The sequence below is a fragment of the Citrus clementina genome, unplaced genomic scaffold (genome assembly GCF_000493195.1).
Source record: "Citrus clementina cultivar Clemenules unplaced genomic scaffold, Citrus_clementina_v1.0 scaffold_3, whole genome shotgun sequence".
Taxonomy (NCBI): Eukaryota; Viridiplantae; Streptophyta; class Magnoliopsida; order Sapindales; family Rutaceae; genus Citrus; species Citrus x clementina.
Window position 1 is genome coordinate 3,802,073 of NW_006262339.1, and position 14,292 is coordinate 3,816,364.

Below are 14,292 nucleotides of genomic sequence, written 5' to 3' on the forward strand. Positions count from 1 at the left end.
GTCATTTTTTTACGCAGAAAGGATTCTGTGTGAAAACAAATCTTAATAAGTTTTTTTTCTTTTTAATGATTTTCCTTTTCATCTTGTTTTTGTTTTATCGTAAATCCAATCAATATGTTTGTTGTGTTACCTGAAATCTAGCTTGTTTAAACAAGAAGATTGATTAGGTACTTCAAAAATAAAAACAACACTGAATAAAATTTTGGGCCTCTCAGAAAATATCAGCAATCCTGAAGCAATATTTTTTCAGTAGGCCCATAAAATTGTGAGGCCATTTAGGACCATACATAGACACAACACTTGTGCAACCGATTTACCCTTTGCCTCTCTCTCTCTCTTGCTAAACCTCTCCTCTCCCAGTCCTCTCTCTCACCATTCTACCCCTTATCCTTAGAGCTCTCCTCTGAACTCTGAAGTCTAAACCCTTTTCCTCTCTGTGAAAATGTCTTCTTCAACAGCATCTGTATTGAAACCCTTATCATCGATGGCGGACTCTACTTCTCTACTTTCGCCGCCCTCTATCTTCGCCCGAAACCCATATTTCTCTATCCACCCCAGACCCAGACCTATCAAGCTTCACCTTTCAGACTCCTCCTTATCTTCGAAAGGTTTCTCCTTTAAGCTAAAAAAAACTACCCATTTCTCTTCATTCACGACTTTCGTTGCCCAGACGTCGGACTGGGCCGACCAAGAAGAAGACAAAGATAACACCACCATCACTCTTGAACAAGAACAAGAAGAGAATGGGGAAGAAGAACCTAATTGGGAAAATCAAGGAGCCGATGAAACCGAAGGGAATTTATCTGATTGGGGGGAACCCGAAGGCGAAGACACAGTTGTTGAGGCTGGTGAAAGGCAGGAGGAGAGTGGTGAAGAGGGCGTTTTTGAGGAAGAGGAATTTGTGGAACCACCTGAGGATGCTAAGTTGTTTGTTGGGAACTTGCCCTATGATGTTGATAGTGAAAAGCTTGCTATGCTTTTTGAGAAGGCTGGAACTGTCGAGATTGCCGAGGTAAAGTTCCATTTTTTATTTGGTAATCAAGGTTTCCATATGTGGGTATGTGCTGTTTTTTATGTTTCTTTGTTGCAGGTTATTTACAACAGGGAGACTGATCGGAGTCGTGGCTTTGGGTTCGTGACAATGAGTACTGTTGAAGAAGCTGAAAAGGCTGTGGAAATGTTTCACAGATATGTAAGTTTGGGTTTCCTTGTTTAGTCCAAGTAGCACCTTTTGGCGTCAGTCAGTAATTTCTGCATGTCAAGATGTTAAATGAAGAAGGATTATGTACTTCCATATTGTGTATTTTGGTTGTGCAATCTAGTTCAATGGAGTTAGCAAAATATTTTATTGAATGGGGGAAGCCCTTCTTGTTGAATATTAATACTTGTAGCAACTTCTGCCAATTATTTTACTCTCCTATCGTAAATGTGCTATGACATTAAAGTAAATCAAAAGGAAACCTTAGGGATTCTTCCCCTGGTTAATCATTCCATGTTGTATATCTGTTGGACCAGTTAGCTGGATTTGCATGTGCATGATTGACTTAAAAACTGCTTTTTCATTTGATCTTAAATGTTCTCTCTTATAGATTTGTCCTAGCTTTCTTCCTTTTAATTCTTTTGAAGATGTGTGTATTCCTTAACCGCAATGGACCTCCATTATTACTCTAGTTAATTTACCGTATGGTTAGAAAGGATATTTATTCTGCCATATATGTCTATTTTCAATTATGAGAAAAACAATTTAATGGTGATTATGTGCTACGTCCAATGTCTTACCTTGCATTCTGATTCTAGGTTTCTGCTTTTTTGGCAGCATTCTTGTACTTTTTTCACTATGGCTTCCATAATCTCACTCTTATAAAGGTCCTTTAATATTTTCTTCTAGTTCTGATTTGATATCAGTTAAAAAAAATATATATAAGAATTATCCATTTAACTTTTTGGTGCACATTTCGTTAGTTCTTAATTTTGAAATACGGTGATTACTTGAGTTACCTGCAAATGCCCAATGTTCGACATTTTCTCCATATGGCTGCAATTCATGGTGTAAGAGGAGCTCTAAAGAGTAGGCTTGCTAAATATGCTTGTCGCAGAGTGAAAGCTCTGAAAAATGCTATAACCATTACCCTACTTGCTTCATACTAGTTTGGCACATAAAAGCTGAGACAAATTTTTATATCAATATAGCAGTGACATACACTGGAAGATAAACTTGCTAATGTGACATTTTTTTTCCCCGTATACAATACTTAAGAAGTCTACTTGTGCCAGCATGCACTCACACTCAAAGTAGAGTTACTTTGCTTACAAAGTTGCTTCTCTAATTTTAACAGGACATAGATGGAAGGCTTTTGACGGTAAATAAAGCTGCTCCAAGAGGAACACAGCCTGAACGCGCGCCTCGTGTGTTTGAGCCTGGTTTTAGAATCTATGTGGGCAACCTGCCATGGGAAGTGGATAATGCTCGTCTAGAGCAAGTTTTTAGTGAGCATGGTAAGGTGGTGAATGCCCGGGTTGTTTATGACAGGGAGACTGGACGTTCACGAGGTTTTGGCTTTGTTACAATGTCTAGTGAGACTGAATTGAATGACGCAATTGCTGCTCTTGACGGACAGGTATTCCTCAGTTTGAATAAGTGATTCCAAAGTTCATTTTCTTTTGCAGTGTATGTGCAGGGACCAACAAATGAAAATGCTCATAACTGTATTCATTAAAGCTCATGTAATTGATATTGGAGGGAAAAAAAATGAAAGATACAATTTCTGGATTCTTGTTTGTTTATAACCATATTTCTTGAATCTGCAGAATCTGGATGGGAGAGCAATCAGAGTAAATGTTGCAGAGGATAGACAAAGACGCAGTTCCTTTTGACCGAACATGACATGTCATAGATTCAAGGTCTGCTAGTGGTGGTCTCTATTTATTTTCTTCCCTCTTTCTCTGTCCTGGTTCACTATCTTTTTTTTTTTTTTTTTTTGAATGAGATTTAGTTTCTGCCAGATAGTTTAATGGAAAATTTGCTTATGGAGTTGAAAGCTGAAATCACATCACTTTTGGTTTTTCAAAATTTGATTGGACAATGTAGGAAGACTTTGTAAATCATGATTTACTGATGCTATTTTTTACAGAGGTATTATTATCAGGGTTGATACTCTGCTAGAATTGTTCTTTAGTTATAGTTCCACATCTCCCAAAAAAAAAATTAAAAAAATTGTATGATGTGAGACTTCCAGCTGACACCCATTTTGCTGTAGAGCTTTTGTAATCAGCTCTCTCCCAGGGGTATTATCGCTGACTGCCTCTAATGTGCTCTTTGCCGGAAAATTTTGATCTTCCATTGGGATGACAATGTTGCTCAACGTCGCACTCTCATCCTCTTGCTGTCAGTGGGGCTTTTTCATTTTGCTTTTCACAGCTGCATTATATTACAATAGAAAGTAACAATAGTAATTGGCAAATATTTAGCCGCAGTTATATGACACTTCGTTTAGTTTAATTTTCATCGTTAATTAATTCGGCATCGGGACGGTGGTTCCATGTGGCATTCAGGCCAAGTCCGAGCAGAGGCTATTCTCACGACCGGACTACCCGAGTTTGTTGAGCTGGGTCTCTGTATCAGTTCAGTCTTGTGTCAGTACAAATACCATTCAGCCTAGAAACCGGCTTTTATCTCACTTTTGCATGTAATTTTTCGAACGAACAAACACCCACACTTTTCTTTTCAACCCTTTCTTTTTCGACGACCATGGGTTGGCACTTAGCATCGGATTCCCTGCCTCAGATGAGCACCAAACTTCTGACAAATCGAGCCCTCCAGTTCTGTTTGGTTGGTTACAGTAGCTGTATTTACAGCAATCAAGTTGTTCGACTGCAGATACAGAAGACTTTCTTCAATTTCGAAAATCCAGTATGGTTCCAGTCGGAAGAAAGAAAAAAGGAGACTAGTGTTGCCTGCTTTTCACACGCGGACATGATCCACGAGATTATGATCTCATATGTAACGACATTGTGTAACATCAACTTTACTGCCTGCTAATAATAATGACTAATGCAATCGGCCATTTAGTCTTCACATATTATATGAACTGCCCCTTATTCGTTGTTAGTCAACCAGCTTTAAACCGAATTGTTGGCATTTGAGCACCAGCGACTCCCACAACCACAAGATTGGACACAATGCGTAAGCATATACAGATTGGAGATGCACCGGTCTTGTGAATGGAAACTAAACAACCTTGCATAACTTGCTTATTATTTATATATATATACACACACACACATACAAGGAAATTTAGAGGAGAAAAAAAAAACCCACAATGATACTGGACTAGAGTGAGATTCTGTTCCACATTCCAACCTGGTCCTATAACCAAAAGCTTGCCAACCATCTTCAAGTGAAAAAGAAATCAACCTCACCAGCCCCGCAACTGGGCATCCCGACTGGTAAGAGGGACGTAACGAACAGAGGTTTCACTCCAGACGCTAAGAGAGCCATCTTGGTTCTTGTCAACCACCTTCAAATCCTGGAATATATTACCAACTGGAATCACCATTCTGCCTCCGGGTTTCAACTGGTCAATAAGTGCCTGCGGAATTTCTGGGGCTGCTGCTCCGACATGTATTGCATCATAGGGAGCAAACTCTGGCCAACCTTTTCTTCCATCTATATTAATGACATAATGTATAAGTTATCATGTCCAACAAGAAAATAAATTGATTAAGAGTAACCCAAAGCCAATGATTTCCATTTTACCAGTTAACTGAAAACAGAAAATTAAATCAACTGCACCAGAATGTGTGGAAAAAAATAAATAAATAGAATTAACAAATAGTACGAATGCACACAGCTTTCTACTATGTATTTTCTCATTCAATTGAAGCACAATTCCTTGGAGTGCTTTTACTGGATTGGTATATTTATCTCTTTGATAAGCCTCACAGAAGATAATATCATTAAGTTGAGAGCAGAACCAGGGATCTTATATGTTCTTCGTACACAAGTCACAGAAATATTCATAGTGATTTGGTACAGTTTTAGGTTCCCTACTTGAGTATTCTATAGGCCGATTAGTAATGTTCCACTTCATAATTCTTTTTTTTTTTTCAATTTAAATAGTAGGTTCCTTACCAAACAAGGTAAATTGAGAATTGCTAAAGACATACCACCAACATGCACTGAGAGAGAACCTTCTTTCAGCAATGGAGCCGCTGCACTTTTTTCAATATTCTGGATTGATGAAGCCACCAACTCAGGAATGTGCTCGACACCCACAGCACGACCTTGTGGTCCAACCATCAAGGCAAAGCATGCTGTCAAATATCCAGTTCCTACAGAAATATACATGCAAGGACTTTCTCAGTCTTTCTTACACCACTACTGAAAACTGCAAGGTAGTCCCATCACTCTTAACTGGCATGATATCCCAAGGATGCTTTAGCTAATTTGCAGGATTTATATATATGTATATTTTTAAAGAATGGCGCAAAATGATAGGCATGTAACCATTACCCATTGGTACCCACCCTAATCAAATCATCCACCAAGGTACTAAAGAACCATACATCCACACCAATTTTATACATTCAAAAAGGTTTTCATCATTATGATATAAAATTGCAGATACACAAAAGCAAGAAAGTTCATTAATAACAGATAGGAGCGCTTTAGAAGATACAATGAATGCTGATATTACAGAGATGCTATATGGCAGAGGAAAAATACCAGAACCAATATCCAAAGCGTGCATGCCAGGTTTCAGATTCTCCTCCAATAATTGAAGGCATGTTGCATGCATATGAGGTGCTGAAATAGTGGCATTGTAACCTATTGCCATTGGGCTGTCAACATAAGGTGGAGTACCATCTGGCACAAAGCAAGCCCGATCAATAGTTTCCATTACTTCAGATACCTTTTTTGATGTAATCACTCCATAATGCTGCAAATGCTCCACCATCGCTTTATTCTTGTTGACACCACTTCCACTCCAGTATCGCTGTAAATTATAAAAGATCAGTTTCAATACAATATAACTTACATTCAAACCAAAAGTCAGCAAATGGGGCCCAAAAGCCACTGGCTATCTGTTAAGTAATACATAATATACAAGAAAGCGAGCATTTAGATATCGAACTCAAGTTGTTTCGGCAGCATACAACGCCAGTTCTAGAATGCCCATAACCAGTGTTTTACAAGGAAAAACCTATAAAGATGCATCAACCTCTGCAAGAACACTTGAACTTGAGATTTTCAACGTAGATCTCTTCTCGTCCATGGCCTCCACTTCAGGGGTGACTATGAGCTGTATTTTGGGGTCAATGCCCATCAGGCATGGGCACGACTGGTTATCATTGTCATAACAGATGACACAATAAGCGCCATTCGAAATGGTACCATTCCCTGAAAATACAGCTCATCCGAGGTGAAGCTTCTTAGTAACAACAAATGAAAGACATACCCATAGACGACCACGTCTCAAAATCCAAAACCAATTCATCCGTGGTGAAGCTTCTCAGCGACAAAAGATGAAAGAAGTATTCATAGACAAATACATATCAAAATCCTAACTGACCAGATAACCAATTATCACAAGGTCAATTCGTACCATAAATAATTACATTATCCAGACTAAAGAAAAGTCCTTTAAAATATTACAACTAAGAAGAAGCTCCAAATAAACTCTGAGATCGAATCCATAGTACAGTTTCAAGGATAAGCTCCATCTATTGATGATTTCCACAGCTTAACTTAACCCATAACCATTATATAAATCAATTTTCCAAAAACAGCAATCAGTTTCCATTCTCATTAAATTTCTTAACAGCAAAATCACTGTATTTAAGAGTCCCTGCTCACTATATCCCTCCCCTGAAAGCTTGCACGCATAACCAGAGCCTTTCCAGGCGAGGTGTCTGACTATTTCAGACCAGCAACAAGCCCGACTATCAATTCTTCAAATCAGAAACCGTCATGGCTAAAGCATCATAAATTCAGATGATGTCACTGAATTCATCATTTTACAATTTTCCAACACTCCAAAACAATCTGTAAGTTCAACCAACGATTTCAAAACATCTTTCCTAAAAACCCAAAATCAAATTGTTTTTCTATTAATAAAAAAATTGGAACCGGGTATAATCCTATCTCAAAGTCCTCAACAAAAACCAACAAATAATAAAATATAAAAATCCCAAAGTCAAGTTGTTTTTCCATTAAAAAAAAGAAAGAAAGAAAGGAACTGAGTATAATCCAATCTCAAAGTCCTCAACAAAAACCAACAAACAACAAAATCAAATAATAAAATATAAAAAGGCAGAATTTTTGGGGTTACCTCCATCTTGAAAAAGGGACAGTTACCCGTGAGGAAACGACTGAGGTTATCTGGATTTGGAAGATGAAAAGAAGAAGACAAAGAGACAAGTGACGGTGACGGTGATGGTAAGTAAGAACAGCGATGACGGTGAGGGATAAGAGTGAAGGTTGATAATATGTGCTTTAAACCAGGCATATAATAATAGCGGAAACCATACGCTATCACTGCACACTGATGAATCATTTCAGCATTTATAAAGTTTCTCCCCTTTTTTTTTTATTTTTTTTCCCTTTTTATTTTTATTTTTTTATCTTTTAATCTATTTTATCACCTTTTGCCCCCTTTTTTTCGAGTTTCTTCTCATAGTTTCTGTCCAGGATTCTCTAACGTTTAGCAACAGTCACACGATTAGTAACACCTGTCTGCTCGCTTCTCACAACACGTGGATGTTTTTTGTTTTTTCTTGTGCCGGGCATTTACTTTCTGGTGGGATCTGTTTGAATGGGCTTCTCTCCCAAACCCATTGCAAAGAAAATGCTTCGGGCCCGTGGCTAATTCATCTTACTAAGTTCATGATTCTCTTCCTAGTTAGCATTAGTGGCCAGATTTCTGTTTCTTCCGATTCTAATTCCAATGGGTAAGTTTGATAATACTTGCAACCAAAGAAATCATGTTCTAGAGGAATCACAAGTTCCTTGTCAATCAGGAAAAGAATTTGTTTGTGAATACAATGGCTGTAATTCTCATGTTCCTGTACTAAAGGCCAATCTCCACTGGAATTGCATTCCAAAAACACAAAAGTGATCATCAGCGTGTTCTAGAGGAATCAATAAATTCCTTGTCAATCAAGAAAAGTTTCTATTTGTGAATACAACGGCGGTAATTCTCATGTTCCTGTGCTGAAGGCTAATCTCCTCTGGAATTGCATTCAAGAAACACAAAAGTGTTCATTAGCATCTTCCAGATGAATCAATTAGCTCCTCATCAATCAAGAACGGTTTCTGTTTGTGAAAACAATGACGGTAATTCTCATGTTCCTATGCTAAAGGCAATCTCCAATGGAACTACATTCTAGAGATACAAAAGTGCTCATTTAGCATCAGAGCCAGCTAAAATCCTACCTGACGGGTAGCATGGGTCATCAACCCAACTAGAACAGGCATGGTTGGCTACTTGGCTCACAAGCTATTGTTGCTTAGAGACATTTTAATGGGACAATGGCTGTTTATACAATCCTCAAATTCATTCAACTTAAGCTGAATGTCGATTTGATGGCTGATTAAGTGACTTCAACCCTGCAGATATGAGAACAGCTGTAGCAATATTTTGTTTACAGTAAATGGTTCCAAATACTATAGAAACATACTGTAGTCTCCAAAATAATCGAGAGATAATAATTTAACAGCAATAGTAATCTTTCTTCAAGTGATATGAATTCAACTTGTCATCGTATTTAGGTCCTTTAGGATTACGTATGTCGAACCACTTTATCAATTAAAGGAATCAGTTCTTCCTTATTTTCGGATTATGTAGATCTATGATATCTGATATATCATCTATATACAAACTATGATTTCCAATATATCATTCTATATTCCACTCCCAATCTTGTAGGAATTGATCATATCACGTCAAGCCTTAAAATCAGGACAATATATGAAACTATCTGCAAAAGATGTTTCCTGCAATTTTAAGGACTTCAATAGGGCAGAGAATTGGGAATTGAATATATTAAATTCTGAGACAATATTTTTAAAATATGAATACAGCTACAGATATTTTTCTACAGAAACAGCTTTCTTTTAATAACAAATATGGCAAATTCTTTATCAGCCCACGTAATCTAGCCAACAGATTGCTTGGCACCCAACCAAGCTTCTAATAATAGATTCAAAACCTAGAAATGTATCATTTTTGCCAATAAAGCAGAAACCTAGAATTGTAACATTTTCTACAATATCATGTCAAAAAACAAGTCAAGGATTCGCCCTACACCCGCTTCCCAATTCCATGCTCTGAGTAGAAATACCTTCTGCAACAACACACCTAAACAGGAATCTATTAAGCATTAAGAAAATGGCAGTTGAACATAAACCTTATATTTTCTTTTATATGAAGAAAAACTATGATGTCTCGAGGCACACAAAAGCATTTGAACTGCCAAGAAACAAAAGGCCACTAAAATTAGTGTAAATTAGCCTAATCTACTCCCCACCAAAATCTCAGGCACAGCTTGCAAAAGAGGAGTGGTCCTTACAGTTTAACACCAATTAGAATCATCAGCTTGCAGAATAGGGATTATAAGAGACACTTCAATTACTATGTATGATTAACCCAAACCAGTCATTACATATTTGAAAATGATGTAATTAATACATGAACAAAGAAACAGATAGTCACCAACTTCTGTGACTTGCTCCCAGAAGAAAGTAACGGCAGTACAATAAAATCTTCATTTCTTTCTTATTTTGCCAGAAAGTTATGGAACAGAAGAGTCTTCAAGGATAGAGCTAAAGAGCATTCAGCCAGTACAAAAGTTTCCTTTGTATTAAAAGCAACAAATATACTAGGCACTAGTAGATAGGCAGCCACATCATAGCCATCAATTATAGTATTCCTTGTACTATTAGTAGTCCTTTCAAGTATCTCACCAAACTCTTCTAAGACAAAATCCCCAACCTTAAGAAGAAACAGAGATTGTTGGCTTGCAGATGACATTGTGGAAACATTCATCACCCACAAAACAGTAATTTACAATGAACATAGATGACAGTGACATTATGCATAACAAGAGTGGCAGAAAGATTACTATTATCATTTTTGCCAGGTGTTAGCAAGTAAGGGTGAAGCAACTTGCTAACTGGATATTACAAGCATAGAGTCATAGACTATGCCCACTAAAATCTCTGAGACAACTCTTATTTGACAGCAAAAATAAAAATATTGGACTAGGCCTAGACTTAACCAAAAATACAACTTCTTTTTCTTTTCTGACAATGCAATTAAGGGTGAAGCAACTTCTTTTCTTTTTTTCCTAGAACACCACCCCCATCACCCCCCCCAGGGGGGCATATAACCAAACACTTCTCAATCAAATTCATACCATTGTAGTCAATGATGATACAAGTAAGAGAACTAAAAAATAGCTTCTGCAGTTCATACAGGAATAAGAATCATGATCCATGGACTTTTGACTCAAAAAACAAAAAAAAATCAAAACTCCAAGAAGAAAGTTCGTTTCTTTTCACATAATTCTCATGAAAGGCTTTCCAATCAAATTTCCATTTGAACTCCTTTAATGGAGCCACCACGATCTATTGAACTTTATACCTCCTGTCAGGCTTGGCCTTGTCAAGTTGATATTCATAAAGTATATAATAGCATAGCGACTATTTAAACCAAGCTAATAGTACATGAACACAGGTTCAAAATAGTAAATAGACCACAAGATTAAAAAAAAAATTCAAACCCTCCAAGAAGAGGTTCTTTCCTTTTCCCACAATTCTGAAGTGTTTAATATGCAAAATAAGGAAAATGGCACCCAAACACAGACGAGAGGAAATAAGTGTTGATACATTAAAACAGTGGCATATCAAATAAAACAGAAGAAAACAGAAGAAAAATTTAATAATAAATTTTCAAATATTACTGAAGAAAACCGTGAAAGAAAACCTGTGAATCTGTTCCTCTTTTCTTACTTTCCAGAATGGTATGTACAAGAGATATATACAGCAAAATAGGAGAGAAAATAGAATACTACACCTATCCTTTCCTAAATAATAGGAAACAAAATCTGGGAAAGAATCCTAATGAATCTTCCCGTTATAATCTAACTTATTCCTAAAATAGCCTAAATTACAAATAAATCCTAACTTTGAATCTTTATTTTCAACAATTACCTATGAAAAAAAATAGATAAAAGGGAAATTGTAAAAAAGCAATTAAACCAAAGTGAACTTATAGAGTCACCAGCTCAAAACAAACATTTGTAGACCATGGGACTTCCATCTCTTTTCCCACAATAAAAGCCAAAGGGGTTTCCAATTTCTTTGACGGCGGCTCAAAAAGACACATTTGTGGCCCATTTGACAAGTACCCTAATTTCTTTAGGTTCTTAGGAATCAGCACATAAACCCATAATTCCCCCCAAAAAAAAAATTCTCAAACTGAGAACAAATTGATCCCTTCTCCAACAATTTTCAAAGAAGATACAAATGCAGAGCTCGAGAGAGAAACATCCTATTGCCAAAGAACCAAAAAAACTGAAGTTTAAAATGAACAAAATGAATAGCGAACTCGAGATAACAAATCTTCACTGTTTCGAAAGTCTGTTAGAAAAGAAAATTTTCATAAACAAGTGGAATCCAAAAGCAAGATACTTGTAAAATCCAAAGCACCGTTTTCTGTGTTTTTCCTGAAAAGCAAACTAAAGGTGTACATGCATCAACACAGAACTCGAACGCAGCTAAAATGCCAAGGTTAAGAATTTTTCACTTCTCTTTCACTAGTCTTCACAAAAGAACATTGGAACATTTTCGACACAACAAAAATACAGCCTTTAATAAGCCCAGTGTAAATGAATAATTCAAAGAACATAGCATTGACTTTTCCAGAAAGCAAGCCAAAGTTGTGTCCAGAACTCAAATGTAATTAGAATGCAGAATTGCATATCTCTATTCCTTCTACTTTATCAAAGGAATATCAATTATAAGAATAAGTCAGAGAAACAGATATTGTCTCTGCGCAAGCACCACAAATTCAACAACCCAACTGTAAGGAATCGTGCGGTGATATTGAATTTCAGATTTCCAACGGTGCCCAAATAAATAGTCGAATTAAAATTACAATGATGTTCTATAAAAATTAAAAAAAAAAATCATCATTTGCTGGGCAATTAAAAAACTATCGTCTGAAAATAAATGGAAAATTCGCAAAAAAAAAAGCCACAAAAAAAGCTAAAATTGTTTATATGTTTTGTTTTCACGCAATGCAAACCGAGGACCCACGTAACTAGGCAACATCAATTACAATATATAAAAAAATATAGATCAAACTCAAATTTCCAATCGAAATGCAGGATTAGGATCGAAATAAATATAACTGAAATAAGTAGAAGAAATTGTTAAAGCACAAAGACGAAAATCTAACAAGGAGAAGAGAAAAATAATTTTAAATTAGGGTTTTTTTTTTTTGGGCGCGAAAGTGGATTCAGGGATTTTTTGTTTTACATACACACACACACACACAGAGAAGGGGACCGGACGTCTGCACGTATTAAAAACGCTACGCGCTTTGAAAAAACGCTCAGCGCTTTTTCTTCGTTTTTTTTTTTTTTTTTTTTTTAAAAAGGCGTTTCCCAATTGGATTTTATTTGGGCCGAGCTTTGCTTCGTGGTTGGATCAGTTTGAAGAGTAATTCTATCCTCAACAACTCTTCTCAAACACCTTCTCTACTTTAATTACAAGTATATCCCTGCACATTTATTTTTTCCCTAGCCCTAGAGCACATTAGATCTTGATCTTCTCTCTCTGAATGATCTTAACTGTTTTTTTTTTATATATAAATTTTATCAACATAATTTTCTTTTGTGTCCTATAATATTTTCATTTTAGTTTGAGTTTCGTCTTATAATTAAATCATTCGAGCACTTTCCACAATACGAACAACCTTAATTTAGATAATGTTCTTTTATTTATGTTTCTCAACTGAATTTTATAGGATCTTGGCTTTTTCTCTAATGAGAATTTAACAGTCACCCTTAAATAAGATTTTTAAAATTCAATACACTTTCTTGTGTGAATTATAATAGTTTATTTTTGAGTTTAGATTATTTCTCAAAATCTGAAATCATTTGAGTATTATTTTTTTTCTATAGATAACTAAAATACAAACGAAATCCCTTATTCTTACGGCACTGAAATGAATTGGGACTTGAGACGATAACTTTTTTTAAAAAAAAAACCTTATACAATAATTTGTGAGGTAAAATTTGTAGAATTGAAAAATATGGGGTTTTACAAGATTTTTAACTGGGCGTTAACAGCTGAACCCCACTTTGAATCAATGTGCAGCCCAAACCCTTTGCCGGTGAAATGCCGTGGCTCTTCTTTCATCCTCTACTTTTTCATTATTCATCTATGGTTCTACTTAGTAATCCGTTTCAATGGTTCTTTTCTTTTTATACGGAAACGAGAAATATCATAAAATTATAATTATAAATTATTTAGTGTTAAGTGAAACAAAAAAAAAATTGTATTTAAAGCAAATAAATAAGTAAAATTAAATCATCTCATTTGTCAAAAAGAAAAGCAGGATAGAGCTTTATATTCTCAAACTATGCTATCATGTAACGGTCCACATACAATGGTAATAAGTAAGTTAGGGACTAATGGATGTTTTTAAGTTAAATTATATGTAATTTACGGTTAATCTAAAAATAGTTTTTTATGACCTCTTAATTGTTTGTTATATAAAATTAAGTTATAAAAAAATGATTTTGATTTAATGCAACTTAGAAAGACACGTTGTTTAAATCTTCATTTTGCTTTATTTCAAAATCCATTGTGCTATTTAAAATGATAATAATAATAATTTTGTGGTACGCTAAAGAACTTCGGATGCTCCTTTAAACTTTTTTTTTTTCAAATTTTAAATCTATTGTGTTTCCCCGCCAATCCATAATCCTTCATCTAGACTCATCTATCTATTTACTAGTTTTATCTATATCTTTATGAGTTTTCCTTTTTCCTTTTTCCTTTTCCTTTTCCCTTTTTCTTTTTTCTTTTTTCTTTTTACTTCATATATATATATATATATATATAGAAATAAATGAGATAGCTGTTCCGGCAACCTTTTTGCATATTATAAAATCGGTACAACTTAATTCTTCTATGATAAAATTGGTCTAAAGTAGTGGATTCCCCTTACTGCAACTTTTTACTTTTTTTATTAAATTTTTTTATAAAAAAAAATTACTCTT

General features: G+C 35.5%; 2 protein-coding genes across 3 annotated transcripts; one reads left to right on the plus strand and one right to left on the minus strand.

Moving 5' to 3' along the window:
• The first annotated feature begins 330 nt into the window (after nt 1-330).
• Nucleotides 331-5,137, plus strand: LOC18047581 (28 kDa ribonucleoprotein, chloroplastic). 2 transcript variants are annotated; one of them, XM_024187863.1, is made up of 5 exons: nt 331-1,012; nt 1,091-1,192; nt 2,337-2,618; nt 2,809-2,901; nt 5,120-5,137. In XM_024187863.1, exons 1-4 carry the CDS (start codon nt 443-445, stop codon nt 2,872-2,874), a joined length of 1,020 nt encoding a protein of 339 aa, XP_024043631.1. In that variant the 5' UTR covers nt 331-442; the 3' UTR covers nt 2,875-2,901; nt 5,120-5,137. The 2 variants fall into 2 exon arrangements, with proteins under 2 accessions (XP_024043631.1, XP_006439972.1); XM_006439909.2 differs by lacking the exon at nt 5,120-5,137 and having other exon boundaries at nt 2,809-3,250.
• LOC18047582 (protein-L-isoaspartate O-methyltransferase 1) lies at nt 4,219-7,556 on the minus strand. The gene is made up of 4 exons (XM_006439911.2): nt 7,332-7,556; nt 5,726-5,996; nt 5,167-5,331; nt 4,219-4,666 (listed from the first exon to the last, which is right to left on the minus strand). Exons 1-4 carry the CDS (start codon nt 7,554-7,556, stop codon nt 4,416-4,418), a joined length of 912 nt encoding a protein of 303 aa, XP_006439974.1. The 3' UTR covers nt 4,219-4,415.
• Between the last annotated feature and the right edge of the window lie 6,736 nt (nt 7,557-14,292).